This window comes from Canis lupus, chromosome X (assembly GCF_011100685.1).
Source record: "Canis lupus familiaris isolate Mischka breed German Shepherd chromosome X, alternate assembly UU_Cfam_GSD_1.0, whole genome shotgun sequence".
NCBI lineage: Eukaryota > Metazoa > Chordata > Mammalia > Carnivora > Canidae > Canis > Canis lupus.
This window is the reverse complement of record NC_049260.1, coordinates 14,806,938-14,824,327: the sequence shown is the minus strand read 5'-3', so window position 1 is coordinate 14,824,327 and position 17,390 is coordinate 14,806,938. Positions and strand designations below refer to the sequence as shown.

Sequence of the window (17,390 nt, the reverse complement as noted above, 5' to 3'; positions counted from 1 at the left end):
AGGCAGTCCCAATGGCCTCTGGTCGGCTGGTGCCACCTCCTTAGATTGCATACCAGGTGAGTGTCCCCTCTCCTTAGGGCACCCGCTCCTTGGGGTGTCCTCAGGAACACTGTTTCTCCTTTCTCTTCAACCTGGCTGAATGAATCCCCCTGAACACACAGTTGGTCTCTGAGCTTCAAGTCACACAACGGCCACTGTTCCAACACACCACACGGATGTCAGTGTTTAGAAACAGCTTCTTGCATCTCTCCTTGGCCTACGTAAGATGGTGAGCTGGCACCTATTTTCAATGAAATAGACTCACGAAATTTATGGAAATGAATCAATGGCAGGAAGCGGAGCATTTTGAGCAGAGTACAGGCTTTTGAGCCAGGAAGACCAGAGTTGGAATCCTGGCTGCCTCATTTCTTAACTCTAGGACTCCCACTTTGGTCGTTGTCTGTCAAATGGAGGTCATAGTACTGTGCCCGAGGGTTTATTGCTCACCAAACAACCGTGTGCTTCCCCACATTCCCGCCCCCTTACAGTCAGGTGGCGCCATATGAGCAGTTCCAGTCAAAGTGAGCAGTGTCTCTTCCAAAATGAGCATTTAAGGGCCGGTACTCAACTCTCTGGCTCTCCCTTCCATGCTTGAGAAAGTGCTTCCTCCTTCAGTGTGGGCCCCGGGGGGTTAAATGGAGCAGAAAGGCCTACCAACCTATAATGGACAAGTCACCTGAGTGAAAAATAAACACTTGTTGGGTCAAGCCTCTGAAATTGCCGAGGCAATTTGTCCTGCAGGCTAACATAGCCCTTCCTGGCTACTATGAATGTCTCCCTGTAAGCTTCATGCCAGCAAACTTGGTCTGCAAACGACGAGATGCTGAATATTTGTGACTTTGTGGGTCACAGGGTCTCAACTCCTCAATTGGGCCATGGTAGTGCGAAAGCAGCCATAGACAATATGTGAATATGTGAGCATGGCTGTGTTCCAATAAAACTTTATTTCCCAAAGGAGGTGGCGAGCCACATTTGACCCAAGGGCCACAGTTTGCTGACCCCTGCTCTGAGGATTTGGTATGCGGAATACATTGGATGAGGCATGAGAGCATCTTGTGTGGCACCCAGCCAACTGTAGCTTTAATAAAGGGTGGCCCCTTTTCTCCCCCCACTGTGAGCTCCCACTCTGACTTTCCCAGGCTTGGAGGCCCTGCAAATACTTGCAGCGCTCAGTCCCTTCCATGGCTCTGAGCCTCTTTTGCTTGAAACTGTCTTTGTCACCCCTCTCCAGGGTCACGATGGTGCCATGCCAAGTCATTCACTTTACATAATCGCCTAATAATAGCTCCACCAGAGACAGTATGTGTGTACATGTGTGAGCTTCTCTTCATGATTTCATTAAATTTGTATTAAAATAGCGAATGGCGGGGGAGGCAGGAGAGTCTATCATGGCCTTTACTGCCTCCGTTCCCCTATGTACTAAAGGACTAGGAGTGGTTTGTGGATCCAGTCTGTTGGGAAGGGAGTGAGGAAAGCAGCAAGTGCTGCTTGGTTTGGTGGCTTCCACCGTCCGGCCCGCTGAGCTCCTGCCACCTCTCTCGACTGGCGTGATGTCCAGTCAATATCGAAGCACCCTCCTTAATAATCCATTTAAAATTCAATTCCACCTTTTTCCATCATGTGCCTATTGTTGCCAGGCACCGAAGGGAAGCTGAAGACAAGGCATCAGCTCCATCCTGAAGGAGTTGCCCGTGCGGTGGGGACAAATGTCCTCTTCACCCAGAGACACGAAGACCACCTGGAATTCCAACACCAAGTTCTTTCTACACACAACAACTCGAAAAGAGATTATTTATGCAGACTGGCTTCATTGACCCCATCAGCTGTGAAGCTGAGGAGGCCTGTCTGTGTGTTTGAGGAATGTGAAGTCCACCCGGGTCCCCCAGGCTCTCCCCCCACACCTGCCGTGTACTTGAAGTTCTGAGATCAGAGATTCTTTTAGCTGAAGTGGTCTCCTCTCTCCACCATTTTGGGGTTTGTTTTTTGCTTTTACTTTTTAATAGCACAGATATTTCCAGGAAGGAAAAAATGCAACCCAAGTGTTAAAGGGTTGATTCCTTGGAGTTAATGGGTTTTTCCACGGAAGAGATGATTCAGGGCAGCAGGACTAGCTGCAGTATTCCAGAATTCACTTGCCCCTTAGTGCCTCAGATCCTCACTGGAATGTGAAGAATGCTGCTTGGTTCCTCTGCACCCTGAGATTCAGTGCTTCCATCAGAGCCTGCCTTAGGAGGGAAGAAGAGCCTAGAAAGTGCCGAAGAACAGGAGGGAGGGTCACTCAGAGCTGCCAGGGGGCCTTCCCAGGGGCACACTGGCTGTTACTGTCCAGTGTCCCCATCCACGGAGAAGAAGGTGACTGGCTGGGTGCCTTATGGCCTCCTTCATCTTCGGCTTAACACTATGAAAACGACTAAAAGGTCTGTCTGTCTTCCCCAGTCAAACTGAGATTCCCTTGGCACTCCGACAGGGGCAACAGGGTAAGGAAAGTATCACAACAGAAGAAAGCCAATGATTTGTTACTGCTTTACCTTTATTCTAGATTTTATATTTCTATATTATTTTCGGGTTTCTGCTCTATTCCATAAACATTATTCTGTACTGTACTACTTCGCCATGTATGTTCAAGTCTCATACGCATGCATAGTAATAGTTCACGTCTCTCTTGTCAAGAACGTCCCTCAGCTCTCCTCGGGTTTCTCTAGGTTAACGTTCTGTGTAAGCACGTCTGGCCTTCAAGCCTACGGACGGAGAAGCCACCTACTGAATAAGGAAGGCTAGCATGCTAAGTATAGTCTGGATTAGCAGCACATTTTGAATATGGCTTTATTCCTGGAATGATCAAAGCATCGCTTGCTCAGAGAAAAATGTAGGTTTTCCCTTGAAATGAATGTAGAAACGTTCTTTTTCTACTTAAGATGAGCGTGAAAACAGGCTTCCTAGCTACACTAACTTCCACTGGGCAGAAAACGTGGGAAGGCTATATTCTGTGTAAGTGTGATGACGACCCCCTTAATTCCTCCAGCAACATTATTTGTGTTGCTTAATCCTACTTCATACTTAGAAGACAGTTTCTTTTTGCTCAGGGCGGGTGGGGGGGGGGTGTTCTCTGGGCTGGCCAACCTCTATTTCCTCCCTGAGCTTTCTGCTTCCTGTTTCTGCTGTTTTCTGCGCCTCTGCCTAGCGGCCACCCAAGACAAATGATAATCCTTGTGGAGCCCTTCCTTCACTGCCCAATCTAGAACTCTCAAGTGCAGAGCATGTGCAGGCATCCTGCTCGGCCCAGAGCATACAATGGTGAGCCAGACAGACCGGGGGAGCTGGCAAGTCCATCATCACAAGGACGGGGAACGAGGGACAGGAACGGGGTGTCTGGGGAGGCCGCCGCTGGAGTCCCTCACCCAGCTCAGGGTAGGAAGGGGAAGTGTGCAGAGATCCCAAGGATGAGTAGAGTAGGCCGGGTGAAGGGGGAGGAGAGGGGACAGGAGTGTCACAGGCAGAGGGAAGGCCTCCAGGCCTGCATGAGGACCAGAAGGGAGCTCAGCCAGGACCACAGAAAGGGGGTGGGGTGGGGGCGGGGGTGGAAGAGGAGTCAGGAAAAATAATAACATATCTTGACTGCAGCTACCTCCACAGCACACAGAGCATGAGAAAAGTCATATTTCCCACTTCTCCAAGTTTAAATAACTCCAGTTTGAGGCCTCCTTTGTCATGGCCTGTGAGGAGTCTAAAGACAGAATCCTTAAAGGTCCTTCCTCTCTCCTTGGACTACAGGAAACCCGCAGAGGCTTCAAGGGCTGCCTGAGGGTAGCTCTCGGCCTGGCCTACGACCCCCCTTGAAGGCAGACACTTGGTGGCGGTTCTTCTCCCTCTGAACCAAGCTCAGCCCAGTCCCGGGAACCTTCCCAGGTTTCCCAAGGGTGTGTCCCTGGCCTAGATCCTCCAAATCCATAAATCTGAGAGATGCTATGCTATCAACAGCCTTTTCCTCTCTTGAATCACACACACACACAAACACGAGTGTGAGGCTTATTCTTCCTGGAGCAAGAGGAGCCCAAACGTTTAGAAACATGGAGTTGGACTCCTCCTCGGGGGAGGGGATGATGGGGCAGGACAGAGAGGGGTGGAGGGGGTTAGATTCCTTTCCGGGTGAGTCTTCACCAGAAAGACAAACATGAAAAACTCAAGAAGGCGTCAATATATTCCCACAAATTCACCCTATTACACCAATGTAGTCTGTTGCTCTTGGCCAGCCACTGCAGGCTCTACTCTACAAACATATTTCATGTAATCCCAGCGACGTTATAGAAGCAGGGACTGTTGTGCCCATTTCACAGATGAAGAAATTGAGACCCAGAGAGGTTAGGCAGCTTGCTTACGCTCACACAGAGAGTGGGATCCAATCCCAGCTCACGCGGACTCTAAGCAGGCATCCCTGACCTTGGCTGCCCGTTACAATCCCTTGCAGCTTTACCCCTAGCCAGGTCCTACCCCAGACCAATGACATCAGAATCTCTGGGCGAGTGACCTGAACATTAGCACTTCTGAACTCCCCAGGTGATATCCAGGCTGAAACCCATCAGAGGGTCTCTGCTTTGTGCCCTGGGCCACACCACCAGGTTTCTGGGGTAGCAGCTAGAGGCACCAATGCCTGAGACAGGAGCACTGGACAGGGGCAAGCTTGGGGCTTGGATGCTGAAGGGCTCAGTTTTGGATGCTTGGGTGTGAAGGATTTTTGGCTCACCCAATGGAATCATTCACCTGGAAAATGGACAATGGCTAGATAACGCTTGGGGCTTGAGGGTCAGGCACTGACTCCCAGATGGCAGCTGAAGCCAAGGGGATGGTGAGATTGTGACTTTCCTGGAGAGCGTGGGCAGGGTCCACGCCTAGACCTCACCGGCCTCCAAGGCCATTGCCATGGGCTAGGTCTCCGCAGGTTTCCAGCCCACTCTTAACAATTAGATGGGCTAATTGGAAAGAAATGGCAAAAGAATTGTGAGGGGGAAACAGAAAGAGCAAAATGCCAAGAATAAAGCAATCTGATGACTTTTCCTTCCCCTCTGCTCCCTCCCTCCAAGCTGGCGGCCCTGGAGCAAGAAAGGGGAGGCTCAGGATGGAGGGGCCTTAGAGGCATCCACAGTTAGAATTTAACTGACAAACTTGAGCCCCACTGAAACCTCGCTTTCTGGCGCTGGGACCTCGTCCCTCCTTTTGGTGGCATGGGCTTAAAGGGGAATGGAGGAGGTGGAGAAGCCCCTGGGGCCACGGGCACTAGGCCCCTGGATCTGCCAACCAACAGATGCCTTCCCCTACAGGCCAAGGTTTCCAAAGTGCGCTTTGTAAGTGCATTTGTTAAAAATGAGGGGGCTCCAGGGGTGAAATACTGGAAACCGCATCCTTAACAAGCCCTCCTGATGATTTGACCACACAGGGCATGATCGAGTGGCCCATAAAGCACTCCTGTTCTCTCTCCCAGGAATTCCCTTTTTTTTTTTTTTTTTTTTTACTTACGTGAAGAAAAGAAATATTTAATAAACACCAAGTATTAATACTCCATATACTGGCAGAAATAGGCAGTTCTTGTTCTTTAAGAGGTAAAGCCACCTTTAGGGACAGGCGTGGCCTTCATGGGACTCAGAAGTTTCCAGATGAAAGCCTTTATGTCCTACTGATGCAAGTAGCAGGTTCTAATTTTGTCTGCTCAGCAAATATTTCCTCTCCTTCTCATATTCCTCTGGGAGTATGCAGCCCACCCTACGTGAAACCAATGGGGTTGACCTAAAACATCCCCTGGTTACTAAAGCATGAACTTATGGCCCATCCCTGCTCCATCAGCATAGTCTTTTAATAGGCTCCCGAAGCCTTGGGTACTAGATAAACTATGAATACTGTCCCCTCCCCTCCAGCCCCACTGAGCTGCAGCTACTGGGGGCGGGGGGAGTGGGGGGGGTGTTGGACCCTTCCCTTTGGTGCCTTGGGCAGAAAGGTGGTGAAGCCTCCCCGTCAGAGGCCTGAAGCTGTCTTTCTGTCTTCAGTCTCTGAGGACAGGGCATGGCTACCCCTGCGGGCATTCTAGTGTCAGGATGGATGGCAGTCCAGCTTTGGCACGCTTCATTCTGTCCTACTGACTTTTGAAAATTATCCTCCAGAAAGACCTCAGCAGTCATCCTACTGTTTGGAGGTGATGATGCCCCCAGTAAGTGTGTTCAGCTCTTCAATCTGAACTCAAATTTACACATGGAAAAAAATTATTTAACCTACTTGATGTTTATCGTCCACAATCAGAAAACTGAAAGAATGTATGTTTATCATTTATTTTTCTATAGAAATTTAGCTAGAACCTGTGATTGATTATAAGAGACCCCATTAGTGGCTTAATTAGTTCTGTTTTGACTCCTGTTGCCTAAGGATATCAGGGCTGAGGTCTCTGCAGTTCTTTTGGCCTTCCCCCCATTGTGCAAGGTGGCTGGCTACCACTGGGCCAGCCATCAGGTCTTCCTTCTAGGCCACAGGAAGAAAGAAGGGGCGAGCAAAAATTGATCAGAAATCCCCAGCAGACATCATCTTATATCTTAGAGGTCAGAAATTGTATCATGTGGTCACTTCTAACTGCAAAAGAGACTGGGAAAGGTGTTTTTTTTTTTTTTTTTTTTTTTTTTTTTTTTTTACTGGTTACATGCTGCCCAGCAAAATTAGGGCTCTTTCGTCAAAAACAAGAGGAGAATGGATACTAGGCTGGCAATTGGCAAAAGTCTTTGACCAGGTAACCCAATACTAAATGTAGGAAATACATGAAAAGCAGCAGACGGTTAACATCTAAGAATCAGTTTGGCTATTCTTATTTGGAAAAAAATAGCTCCTTTCAACTGTACCTCATTCAATAGTCGCTCAGGAACATTTCACACACACACACACCCTTTTTTTTTTTTCTCATTAGACTAGTGAAAAAACTGCAATTTACAAGTGAGAAATCAGTCTCATATATAATTGCCTTTCTTGCCTCTCACCATTGTTTTGTTTCTATCATTAGCATCATATGCTGCCCGAGGGACCTGATGTCATCTTGCAGGATGGCTAAAAGTGTGTTGATGAGGAATATAAAGAGTATGGCATTTAAGTATGATATTTCTCTGTGAACCTCTTGTTTTTTTTTTTTAAATATCTAAGTTTGTGGAGGAGGTGAAGTATTTCTCAGCGCCCCCCACCTCGGGTTGCCATAGAGCCCCTTTCGTCTGCTTTTATGAATGTTGAGTCTCTATGGCAATACTTTTACCTCATCTTCACTCTCTTCTCATAAGAGCAGTAAGTAGGTTGAAGATCCATCCTGAACTGTGCTGCCAAGCAAAACATTCTCCACCTTCCAAAGCGCAGATGAGATGGTTTGATTTGTCATTTTTGTCATGTCGTGTTGGTTGAGTGTTGTGATGTGATAGGAGCGTTTTAATGTGTGTTGTCTTTTCTTTTCCAGAATGCCCGTATCATAAGCCCCTGGGTTTCGAGTCAGGAGAGGTTACACCAGACCAGATCACTTGCTCCAACCTGGATCAGTATGTGGGCTGGTATTCCTCATGGACAGCTAACAAGGCCCGGCTCAACAGTCAAGGCTTTGGGTAAGCAGGGCAGGTGGCTCAGGTGATTTTTTTTCATGTGATTTGAAAAATGTACGTCTTTGTAATAAACGAATGGCAGAGTGCATTTATTTATGTCTTCAACAAAAAGTCACTGAATGCCTTTCATGTGCAGAGGACTGTGGACAAGGTGGATAAGGTCCCAGCCTTCAAGAAGCACACAGGTTAGAGGGGGAGAGGCACTCTAAGCACATAATCACACAACTGATCATTTAGTGAGTATGATAAATGCTGTGGAGGAGACACAGAAGAAAGACCTGATTCATTTGAAGTAGGCAGAAGTCAGATCATGAAGTCATGTTAAGGATTATGGTCCTTATTTTAGGCATAATGAGTTTCTTGAATGTGCATTAGTTAGAATACAAGTTTGTGCTGCTGTAACAAAGAGCACCAAAGTACAAAGACCTAAGTAACATGGAGGTTTATTTCTTGGTCATCTAAAAGTTTCATTAGAGGGACACCTGGGTGGCTCAGCGGTTTAGCACTGCCTTCAGCCCAGGGTGTGATCCTGGAGACCTGGGATCGAGTCCCGCATCGGGCTCCCTGCATGGAGCCTGCTTCTCCCTCTGACTGTGTCTCTGCCTCTCTCTCTCTGTCTGTCTGTCTCTCTCTTTCTCTCTCTGTGTCTCTCATGAATAAATAAAATCTTTTAAAAAATTAAATAAATAAAATAAAATTTTCATTAGGTAGTGAAGGGTTATGATGGCTGATGGTTCCAGACTCATTCTACCTTGTTCTGTCATCCTTCACATGAAGTTTCCATCTTGGGGCCCAAAATGGCTGCTCTAGCTTCCACTATCACATCTACTTTCTAGTCAGTGGGGAGAAAAGAAGCGTAGAATACACATACTTTTCTTTAAAGGATACAAGCATAATCATATTGGCTACCTTGTCCACACCCCATTCATTAGAATTTGGTCAGATTGTCTCACTTAGCTACAAAGGGAAATACGAACTCTGCTGGGTGGCTATTTGCCCAGGTAAAACTCGGTGGTGGTGGCAGGGAGGGTTCTATTACTAAAGGAAAATGAGAAGAGAATATTGGGAGACAATTAGTAGATTTTATCAGAGAAAGATTTGAAGTTGGGGAGTATCAGGATCATATTTGTGTTTTTATAAAAATCTGGGTCCTGTGGGGGTGAACTATTTAGTGGTGGTGGTGGTGGTGGGTAACCCAGGGAGACTAGTTAAGAAAGCTAGAGTAGCAATCATCCAGGCAAGAGCTGAGGATGTGGGTAAGAACAGCACCAGGGAAATGGAGAAAAGTAAATGAATTTGAGAAACATTTGAGATGGACTCAGTAGATGGATTGGATGTTTGAAGTGATGGAAAGGAAGGGGCCAAGGATCAGGATCTCTCTCAGATGGGTGGCATGAACACCAGGAGGATGGGGGTAGCATTCTTTTTATTAAAGATTTTATTTATTTATTCATGAGAGACACACAGAGAGAGGCAGAGACACAGGCAGAGGGAGAAGCAGGCTCCATGCGTGGAGCCCGATGTGGGACTCGATCCCAGGACCCTGGGATCACGCCTGAGCCAAAGGCAGACGCTCAGCCACCTAGCCACTCAGGTGTCCCGGATGTAGCATTCTGAGAGATGGATACTGGAAGGAGTGGTTGGGGTAGAGAGGATTAGTTTACTCTTGGACAGGTTTCATTAGGGATGCTGTAAGGCATTTAGAAGTTGTCTAGACAGCCACTGATACTACTCAGATTTTGGAATTGAGAAAAGGTCTGGGATGGAAGTTAAAAATTCAAAAGCCACCCAAGGAGCAAGTCTAGAGTGAGAAGAAAAGGTGGCCAAAGACTCAGTCCCAAGAAGCTAATTAATATGCAAAAAATAAATAAAAACCTCAAAGGGGGAATGATAGGTTTCCACAATTCACGAGGGATAGAGCTAAAAAAGCAAATCAGTTCCTTCAATGGTTAGTTTGCTTTACGATTGTTAAAAGCCCTTCCAGAGCCCCTTGGCTCAGTGTTCGGCATATGGGAGACCCTCTCTGGAAGCCATAAATGACAGTACCTGAAGGGGAGGCAGACAGGTATAGAGGGACTGAAATTAGGGTAAGACTCATGGAGAAAGAGACATCAGGAGAGACTAAATGAAAAGGGAAGGGGGGGATCCCTGGGTGGCGCAGCGGTTTGGCGCCTGCCTTTGGCCCAGGGCGCGATCCTGGAGACCCGGGATCGAATCCCACGTCGGGCTCCCTGCATGGAGCCTGCTTCTCCCTCTGCCTATGTCTCTTCCTCTCTCTCTCTGTGTGTGACTGTCATGAATAAATAAATAAAATCTTAAAAAAAAAAAAAAAAAGAAAAGGGAAGGGGACTGGTGGGTGCAATAACCATGCATTTTCGTGTTTTGAAGAAAGACCTGTTCAACCACACCCCAAAGGTGATTTCAGCTACACTCAGAGGCCCTTTGACAAATCGGTTGAATCTGGCCAGTTTTCTTCGGGCAGCGGAGATGCAGGGAGAAAGAGAATGGTACAAGGGTAACAGAGGCTCGCCCCTTCTTGGACACGGGCCTCTTGGTGCTTAACTGGTCGCAGCTCCGACTGCCTGCGCACTGCAGAGCTTCCTCAGGGGCTGGCAGCCCCTCAAAGGGCAGTGCCTCTCAGCTCCTTGGAGGTGCTCGTGGGAAAAGGCTCCTGGTGATTTGCTGTGTCCCTGGCAGGTGCGCCTGGCTCTCCAAGTACCAGGACAGCAGCCAGTGGTTACAGATCGATCTGAAGGAGGTCAAGGTGATTTCAGGAATCCTCACCCAGGGGCGCTGTGACATCGACGAGTGGATGACCAAGTACAGCGTGCAGTACAGGACGGATGAGAACCTGAACTGGATTTACTATAAGGACCAGACAGGAAACAATCGGGTAAGTTGGGCTGACCCCAAACTACCTTCAGCTCACACTCTCTGGGACTTCCTTCCGGCTCCCGTCCTGCGTCCTGTCATACCACTGACTCCATGACAAGGGAAGTCATCCATGCTTCTTCCCCACAACATGGTCTACTCTCTGACAAGGCAGGTGTCTTTTCTCACTGTATCCTCGGTGCCTAGCAGCTTGTTCGTGAATGAGCACCACTCTTGTGTACAGAAGAAATCTTTGCCTGAATTCTCATATCAGCTTATAGTTGCTTAAATAATCAAAACTGGCCATTTGGACTATTCCAAGCTCACTGGGCCACTGAACACTTTGCTGCATGGGTCTGACTTGACCTATTATTGATGTGGGTAGGTCCTTGTCCATTTATGTAGATATGGCCTCTTACTATTGAGACGGATGGCTCGGAAGATTTGGACAATCCAGCAAGTTAGCCACTGAACTACATAAATGATTAAAATGACTCCAACAGTGCAGACACAGAGGAACTTAAGCCCTTGAGCAGCACCTATATATCCTACTAACCTCTAAGGGCCAAGCCCCAAGTCTTGTTCACCATAGACTGAACATAGTAGGCTTGTAATTAAGTTTGTGTGTGTATATGTGTGTTTGTGTATATATGTGTGTGTGTGTCACACACATTTTATATATATACTGTATATTTGGAATGAATTAAAACCTCACTAGCTGTTTGGAAATGTTAACTATCCTTTTGCCGGAGAGTAAGGACTTCTGAAGCTAATTTGGACATTTAATCAGATTAAGTAGATATGTGTGGCTGAAAACCAGATAGCTTTGTACTCTCTGATGACAAGTTATACAGAGAGATAGATATTCATGGGTTGAGATTTCAAGGAGTTTGATTGAATACAATAGGAAAAGCCATCTTGATACTTCTACATTTTATTTCATTTTTGCTCTCATTAGTTGGCTTTTTAAAAAGAAATGAGAATTCTTTTTTAAGTCCTGTCTGCATTTCTGAAGGCCTTGACGGTTCTTTGCAAAGAGGCATTCTGCTCAGGCACTTGTACAATCTGGAGGAGCCTGTTCCATCCTCCCTCTTCACCTGTCCCCCGACTTGAAGAGGTTCAAGGGAAAAGAGCTGAGAGAAGGGGATGTGGGATGTTGCTACTGGGAAGAGGGGCAAGATCATGGTGTAGGAGGTCCTTTTTGTTTTGTAGATGGATGAGGCCAATGTGGCAGCCAGATTTTTTTCAGGGAGATAATCCCAGAGAGAAATGAAATGCTCCAGTGTCATCAGGCATAGCACCAGGACTCTAGAAAGACTGCAAAGAATGATTTCTTTGGAAATGCGGCCAACCACATCACCTTTTTGTGTTACAGCCAGGGCACCGTGCTATGTTGCGTCCCCCCAAAACACTAAACGACTCTTTTTCTCTCTACTTTGGGTACTGCATTCTCCCTTCCTTATTTTTATGTCTTTTTCTTTTCCAAAAAGCAGTTTTCCAAGTCTATTTGCCATTTCTATGGATGTAGAGATGTGCAATTAAGCTTTGGCTCACAACTTCAGAGCCAGCACACTCGAGCTTTTACTTGAGCCCCACTTTGGATACCTTTGTAATACAGGACCATTTCTCTCATAAGCATGATGTGCTCCTTTTCAAAATTTGTCAAAATGCAAAGGATGAAAACACAAAATTGGCAATAAGGATCAGGAGGTATTTTCTATCAGTGCCATCCAACAGAACATTCTGCAACGTCGGAAATGTTAGTACCTGTGCTGTCCAATATGGAAGCCACTAATCACATATAGCTATGGAGCACTTGAACCCTAGCCAGTGTGACTGAGGAAACTGTTATCTAATTTTAATTCACTTAAACTTAAAGAGCCACATGTAGCTAATGCTTCCATATTAGATGGTGCAGTTCTAGATGTCCCCACAGAGTGACTCGGAGAGGCCTAGAGCATGCAGATGCGAGGCTCTAACATGCAAATTCAGATTTTGGGCCCTGGGGACGGGGGGCATGTGCAATTCTCTGAGCCTTAACCACTTGCTGAGATTTCCCAAACTTAAAGGTTGGGGCCAGGGGGATCCCTGGGTGACTCAAAGGTTTGGTGCCTGCCTCCGGCCCAGGGCGTGATCCTGTCGATCCGTATCGAGTCCCACATCGGGCTCCCTGCATGAAGCCTGCTTCTCCCTCTGCCTGTGTCTCTGCCTCTCTCTCTCTCTGTGTCTATCATGAATAAATAAAATCTTTAAAAAAAAAAAAAAAAGGATGGGGCCAGCTTCAGATAGGAATTGTTAGTCTTTTTCCATCCCCTGATGTGATAGCAACAAGATTTTCTCTCTCTTTAGGTCTTCTATGGAAATTCAGACCGAACCTCCACAGTCCAGAACCTTCTGCGGCCCCCCATCATTTCCCGCTTCATTCGGCTGATCCCGCTGGGCTGGCATGTCCGCATTGCCATCCGGATGGAGCTGCTGGAATGCGTCAGCAAGTGTGCCTGAGGCCTCCTTCAGCTCCACACCTGCCCTGGGGTGGGGGTGGGGGGTAGATAGGGGTGGAGGGCTCAGAGCAGCCTGCAGGGGAACCCTGACAGGGTTCCAACAGGGTGACAAACGCAGCTGTATTTTACAAGCTCTTTTCAATGCAGAGCCTGGCAGAAATAATTTCTTTAAAAAAACAAGTTTCCCATTTCAATCAAAGAGAAAGGAAAACGAGCGTATTTCCCACTCACTGCCAAAGAAAATAAGAACAAAGAAAACGTCCCTAAAACTAGTTTTCATCTAAAAGCCTAAGTAGCAGGGGTAATTTTGCTGCTTTTTCTTTTTGGTTTTGGTCTGACAGTGTGAAAGGTGTGGTCCCAGGGAACACAAAAGAGCCCAGATAATTTAAAAACTCTTTTGCTTTACCACACTAAAAACAGGAACATAGAGGTTTTTCTTTTCTTTTCTTTTCTTTTCTTTTCTTTTCTTTTCTTTTCTTTTCTTTTCTTTCCGGAACACAGAGTTTCATAAAACCTTGATTTGATTGCAAATGGGGAGCAAGCTTGCGGTTTCTCCTTTTAAGTTTTCAGTGAATCATGGCCTTTTAGGACTTTTAGAGCACCCGGCATGCAGGGGGCAAGGTTTTGGGTGACTGGTTGTCAGAGATGAGTAGAGCAGTTGGGAGCCTGTGTCCTGGTGTCCTGGGAGCTGTGCACAACCAATCCCCCCAGGTAAGAGGGCTTCCTCTGCTCTGAGCTTTCACCCCCACGCACACAAGGATAGGGAGGGGGTGGTTGCAGAGCTCTCATTACATACAGATCTATTCTAGCAAATTTTTCCAGCCTGTGGTCACTATCTGGGTGAATACATGGGACAGGCTGCACATGTAAGCAGCAGTTCTCTATATTTAGGAAAGCCAAATGACCAGAGCTCACCAGAATTTCCCCTTATCTAGGGCTACCATTTTTCAACAAGCTTAACATTTTAAAAACAGCTGGCCCAGGAGCTATCACTGGCTACACAGAGGAAGCCCATTAGCTAACTGCATGCTTTGCAGGAAGTGGTCAGACCCTATGTCCTAAGAAGGGCCATGTGGCTGTGTCTCTCACGACCCAACTGTTTAACCTCTCCCCCTTGCCCTAGAACACACAACCATGCCTACTCCTGAGGCTGAAATGGCCTTGGGAGGGACGGGGCTAGGAATGGGCCTGGCCTTCCGAGGGGAGTGCATAAAGCAGGGACTTTTCAGGGACCACAGCCTAAGCCTCCTCTGTCATTTATAGCTCAGCCTGAGTTTTCAGGCTGTTCCCTGGGAGAGGTGGATAACATGGGGAGCGGAAAGGAGAGGTATATGAAAGCAGGAGCAGAGAGGGGGTGAAACCAGCGGATGAGGGCCCTTTGTCAAGACCCAGGAATCCAAAACTGTCCTGGCCCTGACACAGCTGAGTCTCTATTAGCAGCTCATTTTCCCAAGTTACGTTTTGTTTTCAAATGCCAAGCCAATTGAATGGACTCACACTAATACAATCTTGGACATTGCATTCACCTTCTCTGTGAGTGGGAAGCCTCCTAAAAGCCCCAAATCTCTTCTCCGGTGTTTTGGGCTTAGAACAGCATTATATTCAACCCACCATCTTTCTAATCCCCTGTATACTTGAAGCTGGAAAAATGCTTTCCTTGCTCAGTATTCTCTCAAATACAAACATATCAAATTCCAGGTGGAGAAAAAAAAATCCTCAGGTCTTAGGATACACGAATAAATCCAGTTAGAACAGAGGCCTGATCGGAGCCCCTTGCTGGAAAGTTGAATGAACTTTTATCACAACATGGATTGTCAGAGAAAACGGCAGTAGCCAGAGGTCAGGTCCTCTATGACAGGCACACGGACACACGCGGGGAATACAGCTAAAAGGAAAGAAGAGAAAAATTAAACAGTGTGAGGCAGGGATATAGGTTCTCCAAGTAATTGTTCATGTTGGAAATTTTTGTTTTGTAAAGGTTTAATGAGATAAAGTCATATACCATACAAATCTCACCCATTTCAAGTGTACAATTCAATGACTTGTAGTACACTCAGAGTTGAGTGACCATTATCACAATTTTAGAAAAATTCATCACCCTCACTAAGAAACCTGCACCTATTAGCCATTACCCCCCAACCAACTCACCCACCTGGCCCTAGGTAACCACTGACCACTTTCTGTAGATTTGCCTATTCTCAACATTTCATATAAATGGAATCATACAATTGTGGTCTTTTCTGTCTGGCTTCTTTTGCTTCACATCGTGTTTTTCCAAGGTTCATTCATGTTGTAGCATGTGTCAGTATTTAATTCCTTTTTACAGTTGAATATTATTCCAATATACACATAGATCACATTGTATTTATCCATTCATTTGTTGATGGACATTTAGGTTGTTTCCATGTTTTTGGCTATTATGAATAATGCTGCTATAAACAACTGTGTACAAATTTTTGTTTGGATGTATGTTTTTATCTAGCTTGGTTACATACCTTGGAGTGTAATATGTTTATTACATGGTTACTCTATGTTTAACCTTTGGAGGAACTGTCAGATAATTTTCCAAAGTGGCCACACCATTATGCACTCCCACCAGCAATATATGAGAGTTCCAGGTTCTCTACATTTATTATTATCTGTCTTTTTGATTAGAGCCATCCTGGTGTATATGAAGTAGTATCACACTATGGTTTTGATCTGCATTTCCCTATGACTAATGATGTTAAGCGTCTTTTTATGTGTTCACTGCCCTTTTGTGTAAGTTCTTTGGAGAAATATCTATTCAGAGTCTTTATTTTAAAATCAGGCGGTCTTTTTATTATTGCATTAAGAGTTCTTTATGTATTCTAGATACAATCCCCTTATCAAATACACAACTTGTTAGTATTTTCTCCTATTCTGTAGGCTGTCTTCTTACTCTCTTGACAGAGTCCTTTGAAATACATTTTTAAACTTTAAGTCCAATTTATTCTTCTCTTTTTATTGTATTTTTGGTGTCACACCTGAGAAACTATTGCCAAATCCAAATCATGAAGATTTACTCCAATGTTTTCTTTCAAGAGTGTCAGTTTTACTTCTTACATTTAGGTCTTTGATCTATTTTGGGTTACTTTTTGTATATGGTATGAGGTAGGGGTCCAAGTTCATTCTTCGCACGTAGACATCCAGTTGTCCTAGCACCATTTGTTGAAAAGACTATTTTTCCCCCCACTGAATGGTCTTGGCATCCTTTTTGAGAAATCACTTGACCATAAAGGTGACTCTTGATTCTATTACACTGATCTATATGTCTATCTTTATGCCAGTACTACACATTTTGATTACTGCAGCTTTGTAGTGAGTATTGACATTGAAACATGTGAATTCTCCAACTTTGCTCTTCTTCAAGAATGTTTTGGCTATTGAGTCCTTTGAATTTCCATATGAATTTTAGGATCAATGTGTCAACTTCTGCAAAGGCAGCTGAGATTTCACAGCGGAAATTGCTCCATACTCCGGAATTTAATAAACAATGAGATACTGAGATCCATAAAATGTTTATCTTCATGTAACTTGCTTATAATGGCATATTAATTGTGTACCTCATTTAACTTATAACACAGTATAAAAACAAAACTTTTATTGAGGGACATCAGAAGCCTAGTAGAATCTTGTGATTAAACACATGAACTAGTTTATAGTATTATTTCTTTTGTGAGGAAGAATTTCAATTAAAAAATATATATATAGTGTAGCAAAACCTCATGATTTTACCTTTGGTTAACATGTTTACTTTTATTTTCACAAATGCTAGAGTGTGAAAGTCTACACTTTCAGATTTTTTTAATTGCGGTAAAATATAACATATTGCAGGAGACTTTAAAAAACTAAATAAAATGCTATGAACAAAGAAGTAGCACTAAGTGTTGCCAAGATTTAAAAAAAATCTGAGCTGATTTTGGTATTGAGTGTGGGAGAAGGTTACTTGGACAAAGCAAAGGTTACTTAGGCCTTTCAAAATAAAGGTACCACTATGAATTCAGTCTCGGAGGTCAGTAGACTGCATGCCTAAGGTGAGCCTTTGAACATGTGCTGACAAAAGCCCATCCTTTTGTCTACCTGGAGCATGGGTGCTGAGGCCTGCTGACAAATGCATAGCTATAAGGGCTGTTCCTTCCCCTGTGATCCCAAGAATAGCGCCAAGTTGAGTGGTTCTTAACCCTGACAACTTTACAAGGCTGGTGTGAAGATCAAATTGGATAAATACATCTACAGTGCCTAACGAGCTCTCTAGAACTGGCAGTCAAGACTCCATAACAGAGCTTTTTCAGCTTCATAGGTAGGGCTACCAAGTGAGGCACAAATAATAGCTAGCTAATATTTATTCAGA

General features: G+C 45.4%; 2 protein-coding genes across 2 annotated transcripts in view; one reads left to right on the top strand and one right to left on the bottom strand.

The window, feature by feature from the left end:
• The first annotated feature begins 3,189 nt into the window (after positions 1–3,189).
• On the top strand, positions 3,190–15,979 carry RS1 (retinoschisin 1). Its single transcript, XM_038586978.1, has 4 exons — positions 3,190–3,333; positions 7,508–7,649; positions 10,344–10,539; positions 12,867–15,979. Exons 1-4 carry the CDS (start codon positions 3,297–3,299, stop codon positions 13,017–13,019), a joined length of 528 nt encoding a protein of 175 aa, XP_038442906.1. The 5' UTR covers positions 3,190–3,296; the 3' UTR covers positions 13,020–15,979.
• The window catches only part of CDKL5 (cyclin dependent kinase like 5), a 212,744-nt gene continuing 210,071 nt past the window's right edge, over positions 14,718–17,390 (bottom strand). The window contains exon 20 of the mRNA XM_038586977.1: positions 14,718–14,903. Within this exon, the coding sequence (XP_038442905.1) occupies positions 14,833–14,903 (71 nt within the window). The 3' untranslated portion in view covers positions 14,718–14,832. The remainder of the gene's footprint in view (positions 14,904–17,390) is intronic.